A 17,115-nucleotide genomic window follows, 5' to 3' on the forward strand; every position below is an offset into this window, starting at 1 on the left:
GACAGAACGGAGAATATGGAATCGAAGCCAGACGGATGCCTCCTCTTTCTCTCTGTCCTGCGTGGGGGTGCTGGGAGGGTGGGGAGCCCCAGAACGCTCCTGCTCCTTGGAACTCCCCGAGAGGCCGGGTGGCGCTGGAGCGCGCGCTGGCCCTTTAAGCAGGAGCGCGGGGCGCGGCCCAGGTACGGGGCGGGTCCAGGGGCGGGCGGGCGCGGAGCCGGCGCTGGCCAGGGAGCCGGATTTGGAGCGCGGCGCCGGCGGGGGCCGGAGGGGGCGGCGCGGCGGACCTCGGTGGCCTCGGACGCTCCTCCTCGAGAGCGGCCGCCGCCCGCCTCCGCCTCGCGCCGGCAGCTCCCTCGCCCCGGCCGGCACCCGCCGCCTCTCCAGGCCGCTCACCCGGGACGCGCTCACCTGGGAAGGGGTGCTGGGCGCCCTCACCTGGGCCAGGATGAAGGACCGGCTGGAGCAGCTGAAGGCCGTGAGTCCTCGGCGCCTGGGGGATCTCGGCGGGCCCGGGTGTGCGGGGATCCTCCGCTAGGAGAAGTGGCGAGGGAGAGAGGCTTCCCTTTAGCTCCCCGAACCCGGGCCGTTAGGGGTGCTCTGCGCGCCAGGCCTTACTCCCTCCGCCCGTCCCCCAGCCCTCGCCTCATCCCGTGCAGCTCGGCACCCTCCCCTCCCCTGCAGGGTCATGTGCTTGGTGATTCACCACCTAGCAGCGATTTCCCGAATGCCCGGAACCCTCTCACCCTCAGGTCCCCCAAAACTGGATAGAGTTCCTTCAGAGCTGGACCCACCTGGGTGCTTGAAATCAGCGGAGCTAAAGGAGAAGTCGGGGGCTCACCTCACCAGCTGCCTTCTGCCCCCTGGCACTACGCCCCAGATCGACCTCCTCCTCTCTTCCTTATTTCCCTCCCGGAGCACCGGGCGAGGCTACCCCATCCCCAGAGTAGCTAGCTGAGAGTTCTGGGTGCCGAGGGTGAGCCTGTCAGGTGCTGGGGTGGTCATCCCTCCTACCATTCCGTGGTCTGTAATTATTTTTCTTGCACCCCGAGACAGCTGTGGTCGTCTCTGCTGCACAAGCGCTGGAAAGCTTAGGTCACTTACTCTTTTGAGCCTATTTCCTTGTCTGTCAAGGAAGAATCGCTCTCCCTTACAGGTCTGTTGTGAAGATTGAATGACCCAACGGGACTTGAGGCAGGGGAGTGTTGAAGCATGAATTTTTGAGACGCAGATTCATTTAATAAGCCCTTGAGTACATTCTACGGGGAAGGGCTGGTACGAAACTTTGGGGACCCACCCAGTGATGTACAGGTTGCCCCTTAATGGAATCTAAAGGGTAGCCCAGTATTCTCAGTGGAGTCCATCTACTTGCTGGAAGCGCGTCAGCTAAGGCCTCAGTCTAGACCTGGTAAAGGTCTCACTGAATCTTCCCAGGCGATTAACAGCTCCTTTCAGTTGGCAAGTATTAGTCTGCATTAGTACTGGGGCTTTGTCCTGGCCCTACTGCTTACCGGCTACCCTTTAAACCCCAAGCTTACGTTTTGTTATCTGTAAAATGAGTAGTTGTGCAAGCTAAAAGCAAGTGAGCTGCAGAGGAGCTCTTTGTATGGCACATAGGACCTAACAAATCGTTAACTGTTGCGATAATAACGGTTCTTTTTTTTTTTTTTTTTTTTTTATATAAACTAGAACTGTTGGTGACCAATGCTTTTGTGTTGTAATTGTTTTAATTTCTCCTCCCTCCCTTGGGTGAGATTTTCCTGACCCGGTTCAAATGCTCTGGGTACTGGGCTGCAGATGGAGAGAAGGAAGGGGCAGGTGCTTATTGTGGGAATGAGCCTCTGCCCTAAATTTGCTCTTTCACACTTGAGCCTCAGGGCGTCCTGGTTAACTGAAGGGCAAAATTTACTTGTTTCTGTTTTGTAATTGGGGAACCTGGCGCAACTCTCTCTGGGTGGGAGGAATGCCCCCTGTCAGAGGAGTTCAGCGCTGAAGGGCAGTCAGAGGCGGCAGTCAGAGGCGGCTTTCTTCCTTTAGTTAAGGGATCTCTTTCTAGACCGAGATGCTTCTTTTCGGTAGCTCGTAGTCAACAGAGTAGTCTTGAGTGAGCTTTGAGTTACAAGAACAAGGTGTTTTTCCAGGGAACTGGAATGAATCCTTTTGCCTTTCAACTCCTCAGGGTTAGCCTCTGTAAAGCAGGGCTAATGGTGTGTTTCTGCCCTTTACCTCTTTGGAATGTGGTGAACGTGAGAGGCTGGATGGCGCTGTGTTATGGTAGTGTCCTGAAACCACAGGGGGGCTGCTGGCCTGCTCTGGAGCAGTGCAATGAAAAGAGGAACAGGTTGAGTTAGGGCTCCTCTAAGTGAGCCCTTGACACTCAATAGCTGGGATCCTTTTGCAGCTTCACCTCTGTGCTGCTGCTGCTGCTGCTGTCACTGCTGCTGCATCTTGATTATTTTTATTTGCTCATTGACAGTTTCATACATGTATGCAATGTATCTTGATCATATCTGACTCAAACCCTCCTTCCGTTATCCTCAGATAACCTCCAGTAGTTTAACCTTCATGTCTTCTTTTTTTTTTTTTTTATTTTCCCCTTTAAAAACTTTATGTAACCAACTGAGTCTAGTAAGGACTGCCCACATGCAAATGAGTGTGGGCCCTCTACCAGAGCATGGGCAGCCTTGGGGAGGGGGCAGGGGGAGAGAAGCACACTCCTGAAGGAAGAGAAGTGATTGCCCCTTTCCTACAAGCTGTCAGCCACAATAGCCCCTGACCTAGGGGTAGGGCCCGGCGAGCCCTCCCTGATCTGTGATGGAATGTTGACTGACTAGATTGTGTGCAGTCAATCACAACTTCTGTCAGTGACTTGACGAGCGCTACAGCCATGTCGTGCCCAGAAGACAGCATTTCGTAGCACTCCCTCCCAGCCTCTGCCTCTTAAATTCTTCTTGTCTCCTCTCCCATCATGTCCCATGCGTCTGGATGGTGGTGGTCTAAAAAAATATCCCAGCCAGCGATGGCTGCTGCCCACCACACAGAGAAGCCTCTCTGATCACGGGTCAAGGGCAGCAGTGATCTATGCGCACAAACATAAGTATTTAGAAGACGGTTTGACAGCGTGTCCGGGTAGCAAAGCATCAGGAGTAGGTACCTTCACCTCCAAGCTCCTTCTTTTTTCTGATGATTTCTTTTTATTTTGTGTTCATTGGTACTTTGCCTGCAGGTATGTCTGTGTAAGGGTGTCAGAAACCTTGGAACTGGGGTTACAGACGGGTGTGAGCTGCCGTGTGAGTGCTGGGAATTGAACCTGGGTCCTCTGAAATATCAGTCAGTGCTCTGAGCCATCTCTTCAGCCTTACCTCAAAGCTTCTTGATGCTTCCTTTGTAAAACAAAAAACTCAAAATATGCTTATGCCATTATTAATGGTTTCTGTGAGGAATGTAAAGGTTTCTGTGCATTATCAACTATTCTGTGGCATATCATCCCTTTTCTCCACCCCTGTTCCTGTTCCTTATCCTAGGAACCACCCTTTTTTTCCCCAACAAGAGAGGGCATGATGTCTCTCTGACTTGCTGACCTGTAAGAAATACATTTCCCCTTGAGCAGCCTGTGTAGGGTCTTTGTAAACCCCAGGGGAGAGAGGGTGATGGTTGCCTCAGATAGCTGGGTCTGTGTCACGTGCTTGAGGTTAGTTTAGCTGTGAGTAGATAGAAGCAGAAGACATAGGGTTAGTGGATAGAAATCAGAAATCTTTAAGAAAGTAATTAAAAAAATGTAACTAGCTGTTCAGGGTTTGGGCAGGCCATGAGAGGCAGGCAGATGGTTGAAGTGTTGAGTGCTGTGGGAATTTGAGCATCTCTTGGGGGAGGGAAGGTGAAGTGTAGGAGATTGAAGGCCTCCATGAACCCTGAGAGTGGGTGTTTTGTGAGATGCTTTATTATTTGTCTTTTTTTATTATTTTATTATTTGTTTTATTATTTGTATTATTTTATTATTTGTCTTTATTTATTATTTGTCTTACTGTTCTGGAGTCTACAAGGATGGAGGCATCAGGGTCACACGTGTCAAGGCCATCATCAGTCTTTCCCTCAGGGTCATTGTGCAGGTGAAATGAGATAATCTGTGACCATCGATGATGGTCATCTCTTACAGTACATGTGAGCTGTGCATACTTAGTTCCCTGGGAGCAGTGTCTACCCTGAACCACATATGGTTCTAAGGCTGTAGTCACAGGACCTGGCTGAGCTTATCTCCTGACTGTTCCTCCTGAGGGGCTCCCGTCAGCGTTTTCTTGTTGGTCTAGAAGTTCCCGGGGGGAGCGTGCAGTGACCGCACCCAGCCCATCTGCTCTTCTCACCCACTTCTCAGTAACTGAACTTTGAATCTGCCGGACAGTTCCTGGCCCAGGAACCTTTTGTGTGGTCCTGTTAATACTCAGTAAACATTTACTAACTGCCTCTTGTGTGCCAGGCCCTGCAGTAGATTCTGGGATGTAGTGGTGAGAAACATTTGTTTCTAGAACTTAGGAAGTTCATAGTTGGGGAGAAAGAACAGAGGAATAGATGGTATGACGGGTAATTCTTGTGAGAGGAGCAACCACAGAAAAACCCTGCCGACTGCCCTCTGGGAGCTAGGAGGTAAGTCTGGGGGTGTCATTCCCAGCAGTAGTTTTTGAGTGGAGGTCTCTTTCCGAATCTCATATAGTCTTTTCAGATGCAAATGGAGTTTATTTGGAAGAAGACATGGACCCTAGATCTTTTCACTTCCTCTCCCTTTGGCGAATGCTTCATGTATAAGGCATGAAGAACATAAAAACGTGCATGCTGACACCAAAAGATGTGTGTGTGTTCGCAGTACATCCTAGCCAGCAAAATCAGAACTTTTAGAACCGTATTTAGCTTGTATCCTGCTGCATATGATGTTTGGCAGAATTATTCTTTAAAAAACCCTTGTTTTAAAGAGTAATGGGTCAAATAGGGAAAACAAATGTATTTCATGAAAAGAGAAACAGAGTACAACCTCGTAATGAAAACAGAGCAGCCAGAGATGCATAGTATCAAGGTCAAGACTTTGGACCCCTGCCTAGAGACCCAGCAAGTAAAACTAAAATGACTTGGATGTTTATAACCTTCTAAGACCAGGACCAGTAGGGAACAGTAATGAATCAATCTACAGCGTTGGCTTGACCTTTGACCATGTGGGTCTTGGTCTTGCTGCTCTCTAAGGGTCTGGGTATGTCCTTCTCCACCGGAAGTTCAGGATCCCTGTGGGAGCAGAGTTCCTTAGGGTAATGCTATGCTGAAATCCTGTCAGGAATAAGGGGCTGTGAGTCTGCTTTAAAGCTTAGTTTAGTCAATGAGTGCTTGCCCACCCCTGCTCTGTGCCAGGTGCCTTGGATCATAACAGACCTTAACATACCATCTAGCCCTTTGTGGAGATTTGGTCTTTCTTTAGTAATAGAATTTCTAACCGGTCTGGTCCTCATCTCCTCTCGGTACCTGGGAGGGTTCGTTTCTTGGGAGGGCTGTTTTGTTGTGAGTAGACCGAAGCAGAGATGAGAGTGATAGGGATTGAGCAGGGATTATGGATCCATCAGCTGGAGGCCAGAGAGAAAATGCTTGGATGAGAGGAGGGGATTAATTTTATTTTTATTCCTGTGAGCTTGGGGGAGGTTAGGGGGCCAGCAGGAGTATGCCCAGACTGTCCTCTTTCCCTCTCAGTGCTTCCTTCCTACTGCTGTAATTCATGCCTCACTCCCCAGCTTCGTTCTTTACAGATAGTTACTCTCTGCATCCCAGAGTACTCTCCCTCCAGCCCTGAGGCTGGCATTAGCTATGTGTTGTTTTGCAACTAAATAAGTTAGTGCTTTTTAAAATATCTGTTACCACAGAGTGGGTTTAAAATCACTTTCCACAAATTTCTTTTCCGTCTTAACAGTCTAGTCCTGGCTGTCTTGGAACTCGCTTTGTAGAACAGGCTGGCCTTGAACTCAAGAAAGAGCTGCCTGCCTCTGCCTTCCACGTGCTGGAATTAAAGTCATGCACCACTGCTCCCAGCCTCACTAGCTTCTTCATGAATTGTGCTTTGTGTTCTCCGTCTTCTTCTGTGTAGGCCTGGTGACTCAAATACTTGTCACGAAGTACAGCAAGGATCGCTTATTGAGAGATTACTGCTGTCCAGGACTTTGCCTGGCCCACCTTCTCTCCAGTCTTTTCTGTTCTATAAGGCAGGGTGGTGGTGTGTATCCTTTCCTTTTTACAGGTGAGGCATGTGAGGCTCCGATTTGATTGCGATCCATCCTTAGCTGGGAGGTGATGGGATCAAGGAGGAACATGTTTGTTTTGCCTTTTTGAACTGTCTTCCCACGTTGTATCTGACCACCTCCCATTGTACTGTGTACTCCCTCCCCACAGGCAATAAGGCCTCTGGGGCCCTCGTACCCAGTACCCAGCATTCTGAATGGTGGTCGCATGTTATGCTTTCTCTTCCTGAGGGCCTGCATCAGCTTGGCCCTTATGCATCCCTTATTCGTTATTATGATTGACATTTCTTGTTCTACTCCCTGTGGTTGGTGAGGCTTTACCTGATTGGAGCAGGACAATTACTCAGGGGGGGAATCCATTACTTTGCTAATGAAGCCAGAAGTCAGTGGTTCATCCCCGAGGTAGATGAATTCCAAGGCTTTTCCCTTTATTAAAACACCAGTTCAGGATGTCACAGAGGCTGTCTTTGTTCAGAAAGACAATGACAGACCTGTGGATACCTAAGTGAAAACCTAGCTACCTCATTTTTTTTCTGGTGAAATCCTTCACATCCCCTAAGGCCGGGCTCTAGTGTCATCACCACGGGAAAGCTTCCCAGGCTAAATGCAGTAACCGTGCGTTCTGTGACTCCCACACGTCCCCTGTTTTGTTGATACAAACATGGCCGTATGGCTAATACAATATTATTAATTAGTTTGCGGTTTATATAGTGTCTATATATGTTGCGGCTTGCAGTACTAGATAGAGAGATGGTATTGCAGTTCCAGAAGCTGCCAGCCCTGTCAGGTCAGGGGCCCTGGAAAACAGCAGAGCCCGCATACTTCCGTGACGTCCTTCCCAGTTGAGGGGGTAAAAAGCTATTCAGAGTATAACAGAGTTATACTGCTGATGAATTTACCTCCATGAAGACTCCGTAGTCCCAGACAGACCTTATTTCTAGCCTCCTTTATATATGGCTCCTCTTCAGCTTTCTCCCAACACTGTCTTTCCTGTTAGGTCACCCTGCTCTGTGGCCTTCGGCTGTTTCTATGGCAACATTTCCCAGGGTGTGTGGAGACAGAGTGAAGTTCAGCTCCTGTCTGAAGAGATTAGTAGAGCATGTACTGTCTGGGTAAGCCAGCTGTCTGGGTGAGGGCAGCTTGGTATGGCATCAGGTTTGTTTAGTTTTTTTTTTTTTTTTTAATAATTTCTTTCTTTTAGATACTTTCAGATTTGTCGAAGATAGTGCAGAGAGATCCTTTCTACTCATCCAGTTTCTCCCCTGTTAACATGCACTTTTCAGTGTACGTTTATCAAGCAAAAGAAAGCAATCCTGGCCCAAGATCCCTCACTAAACACCAGGCTTTATCCGGGTGTTCCTGTTATCTCACTCAAATCCTTTCTAGGACTTAAGCCAGGACAACAAATTGCATCTACTTGTCATGCTTCCCCATCCAGTTTCCCAGTCCTTCCTTTTTCATGAAGTTGTTGGCATGACATCTGCTTTACAGTGCTTCGGAAATGCATGTCCTTGGGCTGCCTGCTACAGCTTGGGTATGGGTGGGGAGTCTCTCCAGGTTGGTTGAGAGCATGCTTCCCTGGCGTGGGCGGCAGTGGTGATTTATTTGAGTATTGTAGAAGGATCATGCTGGGAAGGAGGTTAAGGGGGCAGGCTGAAAGGAAGGATCCAGCAGAGAGTTGAGGAGGGAATTAGACATCATCAATTTCCTCCTTCCCCTTTTCTGTATTCTTGAGAGATATTCAGGGGAAGGACTGGAGGGAGAGGAAGGAGGAAAGTCAGAAAAATAGAGAAGGAGGGTAGTGTAGGGGTTGAAAGACATAAAGGGGAGCTGAGTTCAGAAGGAGGAAGAAAAAAGTATTTTTTGAGTTTTCTCTTACAGCTTCAAGGATGAGAGAATGCAGGGAGTGGTCATCTCACTTAGACTGGTGTTGCTGGAAATTTCCTCTGGGTAAATCCTCTCAGCTTTCACAGTTTTCTCATACGTTGCTCTGCAAACATTCTTTCATACACTTCCATCTCTGACAGGCTCTCTATGTTCAGGTGAGGTTGAGTACCCTGTCTTCTCCTGTATGTAGTTACTCATTGTAATTGCTGTCCCCCTTCCTCATGTGGTGTTTGCCCAGCTGTCTCCTATTTTAGCCAGAGAGAGCTTGGAGAGCCAGAGATGCTGAGTTTGTCCTTTGAGTCTCCAGCGTTGGGACTTGGCAGATGTAAGTTCTTCCTCTTGGATGAATGAAGGTGAGAAGGAGAGTATTTTGAGTGTGGAGGTTGGTTATGCAACCTTGAGATCCTTCTCCAAGTTAATATAGTAATGACGCTCAGATCATATTAAAGAGAGGTCCAGAATGAGTGTTGTTCCTGATTAGCTGAGTGACTCGGAAGGACTGACCTTCCTAGCTTTATTTATAGCTATAATATCTACCTCTACCTACTTCCTACCTACTTCCCTTTACCTACTTCCTCTCTTGAGAATGTTTACTGTTCTAACTCAGGATCTAGCTTAGGTCTTGAGAATCAAAACCAGGTAGGCACTAGCTGGACATAATGGGGATGGGATTTCAGTATTTGTTTCAACAAGCAGAATGAAAGGTATTTTGAAACATACATAGAATATTAAGAAATATTGACCCTTTACTAAGATACAAGAAAACGTTCACTTCCACAGGATATGAGTCAGTGATAGCCTTAGAATAACAACACAATAATACTCTCCCAGGTTAGAATTTTAAAAACTTTTTTCTAAATAACAGGTAATATGAATCAAAACAGAAAGGACAAAGTATTAAAAAATAAATGATAGTTAAGAGTAGTAAATTTGTGAGAGTGTAGCTGGAACATAATTTGAAGGATTTTTGTTTGTTTGTTTTTGAAAACTCATATAGCAGAAAACCAAAGGGCTTAAGCTTAAAACAAATGAAATAAATCATAATAATATGAATTTCCCTCTTCCATCACATCTGAGAACTGGCATTGGAGTCACGTGTTTAGAACCCAGTGTCTCCCTGAACATTTTGTGTGTAATAGCTGATTTGATTTTGTGAGCAGAGTGTTCTGGTGATGTTACAACTGAGGAAACTGAGGCAGAGAGAAGTAACCTGTTCAAGATGGTAGCTCACAGCTGTGGGGTGCCTTGCTGGGTCTTCACTACTGGAGTCAGATGTACCTGAATGTCTTCATACCCATGAACAGAGGTAGGAATACATGCATGATAGCGCTTTCATTGGAGCATATAGACTCATGCAGCTTAGATTTATGGATGTTGTCACATCCTCTAAAATAGGTGAAGACTGAGACTGTGGGGAGGCCCCTCCAGGCACTGGAGCAGGTAAAGGCATTGCTCCCGTGCCTCTGCTGGCGGAGAGTGCTAATGATGTCATTTAGTAGCTGAATTGCTTTGGGTGAATTAATTAACCTTAATTAGCAGTTATCCTATCTGTATGTGAGGGAAGTAATATTTGTCCCTCAGAGGGTTGATGGGAGACTTAGATAACACATGTGAAGTCATGGAAGTGCCTGTGACAAACATGCATGCCTAACATCTACTGTCATTGCTGTCACAAAGTACCTGGAGTGAGCCATCAGGGACTTTGGCTCTTGTCCTCTGCCTTGCTGGTCTTGGACTAATCTGATAATGACTTTATTCCTAAGGTCTCCTCCTTTCAGATAAGGCTAATGTTTTGCCTTCAACTGCTCAGCAAGAGCAAGATGTTGAAAGTAAAAGTAGGATGCTCACTAAGGTATCATTATCTGCCGATTTCCTCTTTATTCGTGGGACAAGGGTGTTGGAGAAGATGAAATTCAGAGAGAAGAGGAAATGTTTTCTCAGGGAGGGTTTTCCTAGTGAATTGTGGGGAACAGAGAGCCCTAGGTACCCATTGACAACCCATACACTCACTTAAGAGTTTCTGGCTCTTTCAATTAAAGAAGAGGGATAGGTACTCAGATTGGGCTACTGCGCGTGTGCATGTGTGTGTCTATCTGTCTGTGTGCCTGCTGTACATCTGTCCATGTGTCTGGGGCCCCATATATTGTGGGTTCTGTCTTTGGGAGGCCACAGACCTCGGTCTTAAAGGAGGCAGCTTTAGAGGAGTGGGTAGCAAGAATAAGGAAAAGGGGATGTATGTCATCGTCCCTCTGAGATGGGTCAGGAGAAAACTGGGTTTATAAAGAGTCTCTGCCTGGAGTCAATAACTGTTTCAACCAGGGGAAAAGACAGAAAAAATTGTGCTTTCCTGTGCTTGGCAGGAGGGCTCCTTCCACAAGCTATAGTTCTTTGCTAGCCCTCTAAGGGCGATGATGGTGACCAGATGTCTCTTCTCCTATTGATTCATCTCTCTTCCTAGCTTCTTAGCCACTGTCTACTTTAGTGGTTTTCCTTCTCCTTCCTCTCTATATCTCTCCAGAGTCCCAGTAAAGGAAAAGCTCCTGCACAGGAAGAGGGGATGTGGGGCCCTGGAGCCCACCTGCTGGGCTTCCCTCCTTTGACTATGCTGGGTGGTTTCTGAGGCACATTTGCGGCATCCTAGGCATTTCCCAGAGACATGTATTGTGACCAAGATCTATAGCTCCATTCTCTCAGCCTAGGTTGCTTTCTGCATGCCTAGGCTGCCAATTTCATGTTTTGGGCTGCTGCTGGTGGTAGCTTTTGAGCAGGGAGCACAGCAGTAAGAAGGGCTTACGACAGAGGCCCCATGCCCAAGCCGTGGCTCTGCACATCAGTAGCTGTAAGACCTGACTACTTCTGACCTCTAGTTTCTTAGCTACAGCATCCAGCTGGGATTTGTTGACACGATGTGCAGAAAGTAGTAAGGGTGTTATAGCCACCAAGTACCTAGTAGTGGCTATAGGTGACAAATACATTTATTTAGTATATAGAAGTTTATATAGAGTGACTGTGGCCAGACAGAGGATGGTAGAGAAGGCCTCTAAGAAAAAGGCAGTTTGAAGAATTACAGGTTAAGTTGCCTGAGGTTGCATTCTGGGCTCCTCTTTGAAATTTGGAGGCTTGAGGAAGGGAGATAAATCTTTGGGTAGCTTGCTGTTCCCCTGAGTCGTTGGTGGTATCTTTCATCTCCCCACAGGAAAGGCAGCATGAGGAAGCAGGTGGCTAGGCTTGTGGTTCTCCTGCCCATTTTTTTTTTTCTTGTTGCTGAACTTTCAGGGGCTGTTGAGTCTCTGATACTGATGCTCATGTTAAACTCAGTCATGTGGCCTGAGAATAAAGGGCAGAGTGTGTTTTCCTTGCCCTCCCTATCCCCTCCCTCCCGGGGGGGTGGTGCTCCCTGAGGAACCTAGATTTACTACTGTAGCCACCTGGATCAGAAGGAGCCCCGCCCCCTTCCTGGGATACATTGTAGGGAAGTTAGAGGATCATCCTGGGTCCAGTGATGTCAGGTGGCACATGACTGTGACCTTTTGCTTGCATTTTCTGATGGGGGTTAAATATTGTTATTTTATGTACTTAGAGGCTATGCATGGGAAGAACTCTGCCTAAGAAGATGGACTTCCAGAACCCATTAGTGTCAGGCACCCTTAAGGTTTCATTCAGCTCCAAAGTCCTGTTTTATCTTAATGACATTTAGACCAAGGGTAACGCTGTTAGAAGTAGCTTTTATATACAGTGCTTCATTGAGCATATGTATGTATGTATGTATGTATGTATATAAACTGAAACTTGAAAACATTGCCTAATGTAATCCTCACAACAGTCATGCAGACTATACGCGTGCATTGATCTCTGTGTATTTGTTAAGTCTTAACGGGGAAGGATCAGGGAGAGGAGGTGGACCTTTCAGTTTTCCTTGTTCCTGTCAGACTTGGAAATAAATTTTGGCAGAGCTGGTAGGCCTGTGGTTATATAGAATGTGATAGATAAATTCAGTCAGCTGACTCCCGCTTACTTTTTATGTGTGCCACCCTGTCCTCATGTGCCCTGAGATTTAGGAGATACTCTTTTCTTTACCTCTAGTTGCTTAAAATTGAGCTTAATATTTGAGATTGCAGATCCCAAAATTATTGGAAAAAAAAAAGAGGTAAGGAAAACTTTGCGGGGAAAATGACCAAAGCTAGGCTTTGAACGTAGAACTTAGAGAGGTGGGGGTCTCCTAATTATGAATATTTGGGAGGGAATGAAGGGCCGAGTGCCAGTCGAAGGCCCAGGAACAGGAATAAACATGACATGAGGAGAAGATGTAGGAGCAGGTTGGTGGGGACAGGAGGTGCTGGGTGCCAAGCAGGGAGACTGTGATTCTAAGACATAGGCATAGTCATCTTCTAAAGGGTTTTTAAAAGGAGACCTTTGACTTTTCCCAGCACATGATTTATCGTATATTAGGAGTTGGGGAGGTAACTGGATTGAAAAAGAGATCAAGTGGTTGAGGGGGCTGTTGCAATGTACAGAGCTTGCTTTTCATGCAAGGTTCTGTGGGATGTTTTTGGTTTTGTAGGTGAGGGAATGGAGGCTCCGAGATGTGAAACCACATGCTTAGGGTTCAGTGACTAGCGTGATAGGGCCACTTTGTCATCCTGGCACATGTTGCATGCACAGAACTGTCTTACAGAAGCAGCCATTAGGAAAAGGGGAGGGTCTCCTCCTCATGGGATTCTGCTTTTCTGTGCCTACATCTCTAATGCCAGTTGATGGGGAACTTGACACCTGGCAGGTGCTGGTGTGGGGGGAGTTAGGTATTGTGCTAAAAGGTTTCTATATGTGATGTCTTCATTTCTCATAGAAGTAATAAAGTTTGTGGTGCTGGTACCAACAATGGGTTAAAACAACCAGACAGGTGTGGTGCTTGATTGAGGTCTCATAGCTAGAGTGGTAGTAGACTGAGCTTGTAGGTCTCCACATGATCCTTTTTTCCTAGTCCACTCTCTCACTAAAAGTGGACCAGGACACTTGGCTGAAGCCTGCTGAAAGTCAAGAGCCATTGGACTACTCTTATTGTCTCATCTTATGATAATCACTGGATATCTGTTCCTCGTGTCCAATCCACCGTTGCCCCTAGCTTCTGGAAGCTTCCCTTGCTCTATTCCCTTGATCTAGAAGTAGCTTCTTCCTACCTCTTTAGCAGGTATGCCAGTTTGCACACTGAATTGACATCATGTAGGTGTCTTTATATTGTGTATCAGAGTGTCTAGACTGCCTCCTAGGAAGGAACATTCGTGGGGCTGGGGGACGGCTCAGCAGGTAAGATCATGCGCTGGTCTTGCAGAGCACCCCGGTTTCCTTCTGAGCACCCTCATGGTGGCTCACAGCTGTCTGTAACTCCAATACCAGGGAATACATCAGCCTCTTTTGATGTTCTTGGAATCTGTATACAAGTGGTACACAGGCATACATGTGAGCAAAACACTTGTAAACATAAAACAGTTTAATAAATTAATCCTTTAAAAAGAGGACATTCTCACCAGCCATGGTGGTGTACACCTGCAATCCCAGCACTTGGGAGGCAGAGGCAGTCGGATCTCTTTGAGTTTGAGGCCAGTCTGGTCTACAAAGTGAGTCCAGGACAGCCAACGCTACACAGAGAAGCCCTGACTGGAAAAACCAGAACCAAACCAAAACAGAAAGGACATTCTTGACAAAAGCTTACTAACTTCCTAGAGGAAGAATGGCTTTGTGTGTTCTAGGAAATAGCCCAGGTGTCTTCTCTGGAGAGAAGATCCTGTAGAGGCTTCTGAGAGGCTTGGATGTTGAGAATGCTTGAGGAATGGAACATTTTGTCTCAAACTTTGAAAACTGATATGTGAATTGAGTAGGCAGGTTAGTGTGAATGCCAGGTATGCATTCTGCTAGAAGTGATTCATTTTCTGTTGAGTACTTGGGAAATGTAGAATAAATCATTGATAACTGTCTTTGTCACTGTTCTATTTCTATGAAGAGACATCATTACCAAGGCAACTCATAAAAAAAAAATAAAACAAAAAACATTTTAATTGTGGGCTTGCTTACAGTTTCAGAAGTTAGTTTATTATCATCATGGCGGGGAACATGGTGGCACACAGGCAGACATGGTGCTGGAGAAGTAGCTGGAAGTTCTATATCCTGGTCTGTAGGCAGAGAGAGAGTGGGTGGGGAGAAAGAGAGAGAGAGAGAGAGAGAGAGAGAAGGCAGGGAGGGGAGAGACAGACAGAGACAGATTGACTGGGCCTGGCTTGGGCTTTGAAACTTCAAAGCCCACACCTATTGGCACACAAGGTGTGCCTCCAACAAGGCCACACCTCCTAATCCTTATAATTCTTTGAAATAGTGTACTTCCTGTTGTCTAAGCATTCCAATGTATAAGCCTGTGGTGGCCATTCTTATTTAAAGCATTACAACAGGTATGGTGTTGTACTTTAATTGCAGGTGATAAGGGTGATTTTTGGCTAAAAGAACAAAAGAACCATTGAGCTAACTGAAAGAATACAAGGGGAGATCTGCAGAATCTGCCAGCAGCCAAGGGAAGTGGGACTTAGGAAAGGAAAGAGGGCAGCTTTCTGGGGTTCTCTAGGCTTCATTCCCTTTAGTCTCTTCTCACAACTCAGATTCTTCAGGGAGCTTGAGTGATCTTATGGCCTTCCCAAAATCAGGTGGGAAGGGTGTGTCATGCCCAGATATTAGGGTCCCCAAAGACCACCAAGAGCCAAACTACATATGCAAGAGCAAAGAGCTTTATTTGGGCTTAAGCTCTGTCTCTCCACGCAGTGGATCAGAGAGGAGAGGGCCCCAGCAGCTGCACCTGCTCAGCAGGGTGTTTATTGGGGTCTGAACAAGGACCAGGGATTTCCAGCTTAGCAGTTATACTATTGGGTGACATTCAGCAAGGGCAAGCTTGCTACAAAGCGATTGGCTAACGAACATAACTAACTTTGAGGGAGCTATCTACAGACCTCAGGAATGTTAGGTATTTTCTGTGCCATGAATATTCTACTACAGGGTCAGTGGGCAGCTCAGCATTGATGCCCCCTTCCCTCCAAGATAAGATACTTTCCCATTCTGTGGTTATCCTCAGTCTGTTCCTTGGGTAGGAAATTTTATGATCTTGTTCCTGGAATTGGTGACCTACAGCCTAGTTCTTGGGACTGATGACTTTTTTTTTGGGGGGGGGGGGGGGGGTCAGGACTGGTTCTCTCAGGGGAAAGAGCATTCCACAGAGGGTACCCTGGACTGGCAGGCAGATAAACCAATGAGTGTATTCTAAAAGGTGCACGTGATAACTCTGATCCTCCCGGAGTTTATGTCACTGGGTACAGAGTGATGAGTTAAGGGGCAAATGACAGTAGGCCATGGTGGTTGCCGTGGAAGGTCTTTACAGAGTGGCAGGAGCTTAAGGGAAGTTTGAAATTTTGCACAGGAGGGATAGGTGTCAGGCAGTCTGAAGTGACTTTTAAAGCTGAATAAGATTTTGGTAGTTGGAGAGATACCTTTTTTGTTAGAATTCTTGTGTGTGTAGCAGTATGGAAATAAAGATGTTACTTATAAAGGAATGATGTGTCTAGGAAATGCAAGGAATTTCAAGTGGCTGATCTCAAGAATTCACTGAGTGAGAAGTGTGATGAGGCTGGATTTTAAAAGTGTGTTCTTTTGGGCAGAGGGATTTTGGTCCTAGAAGATAAGCTGTCATTATTTGACCATCAGTGTTAGGAGGACATAATTAGTTGAGTTTTTTAGGAGATAGTTACGGAACGAATAGGGAGATCCTCAGACTCAACTCTTGAATGTAGCCAGTAAGCTGGACAGAAAATGAGGTGCTGGGAGAACCCTTATAGAGATTTTCCAGGTGGTTGCAGATTTCTATGAGAATCCCTATGGATTTGTGGGGATGGTAACAGGTGATGTGAGGCCTGGCCATTTTCATTGTTTGTGGAGCTCTGAACCTTCGATGGTGAAGCGGCTGAATGTAGAAGACTGTAAGCCATTGAAGGGCATGATGAATTGGGCAGCCCTACGCGCAGGGCTGCCCCTGTCACACCTTCACTCTCAAAGGCCGGTATTCTGTGTGCTGGGAAGTTAACAGTGCCCTGTATAGCCCTTGTCTGGGAGGGAGCAATCAGGAAGAATGTGCAAACAGCTCAGGCTCTTGTTGCTGGGTGAGAATGGAGTCACTTCCTCCAGAGGGCCATTTTGTAATTCTGAGGAGGAAGGTGAATGAAGTTGAGGAGGCTTGCACTCTCTGAGTTGCTGGGGGCCTGGGAAAGAACTTTCTTTTCCTGATAAACACGGGCTAGGGATAGGGAGCAACATGGTTTTCTTTGCAATAAGTAGTTTCTAAACAGGAAGATCTTCACTCCAGCTGTGAGGATCAATGACTCATGCTTGGAAGGAACTGCCTGGAGCGTGTTTAAACAGTGTGGGTGGGTTAGAGTCTGCCTATTACTAAATCTCTGTAAGTTTTAGGCTCTTCAACTAGAGTGAGTTGAAGAAATGCCACCGCCGCTGATAGCAGTAAGACTGGAGTGTTTGTGGAGCTCAGTGACAGCGCTTTCCTAATGCATGAGTGAAGGCTTAGGCTTCCACCCGCAGTATAAAACAAAGCGAAACAAGACAGATGAACAACAACACCCCAGGCCCTAACATTGAGTATTCGGTGTACTAGATCCTGTGCACAAATGCTTATGTTCATTATATCATTTTTTCTTTCTTTCTTTCTTTCTTTTTTTTTTTTTTTTAAATAATTTATTTATTTTTGAATAGGGCTTCTTGGGTAGCCCTGGCTGTCCCAGAACCTGGCCTCAGAGATCTGTCTGCCTCTGCCTCCCAAGTGCTTGTGCTTGGGATTAAAGGTGTGTGTCACCACCTCCCAGATTATCTCATTTTTTTGTTAACAAATTCTATGAAGTTGTGCTATTAGCTTCTGACAGTA

At 46.6% G+C, this 17,115-nt stretch overlaps 1 protein-coding gene across 1 annotated transcript in view; it reads left to right on the top strand.

The window, feature by feature from the left end:
- Window positions 1-224: 224 nt before the first annotated feature.
- Stx3 (syntaxin 3) overlaps window positions 225-17,115 on the top strand; it is a 38,186-nt gene continuing 21,295 nt past the window's right edge. The window contains exon 1 of the mRNA XM_055613809.1: window positions 225-478. Coding sequence (XP_055469784.1) covers window positions 449-478 — 30 coding nt within the window. The 5' untranslated portion in view covers window positions 225-448. The remainder of the gene's footprint in view (window positions 479-17,115) is intronic.

Source organism: Psammomys obesus, unplaced genomic scaffold (assembly GCF_907164565.1).
Source record: "Psammomys obesus unplaced genomic scaffold, mPsaObe1.curated_primary_1811, whole genome shotgun sequence".
NCBI lineage: Eukaryota > Metazoa > Chordata > Mammalia > Rodentia > Muridae > Psammomys > Psammomys obesus.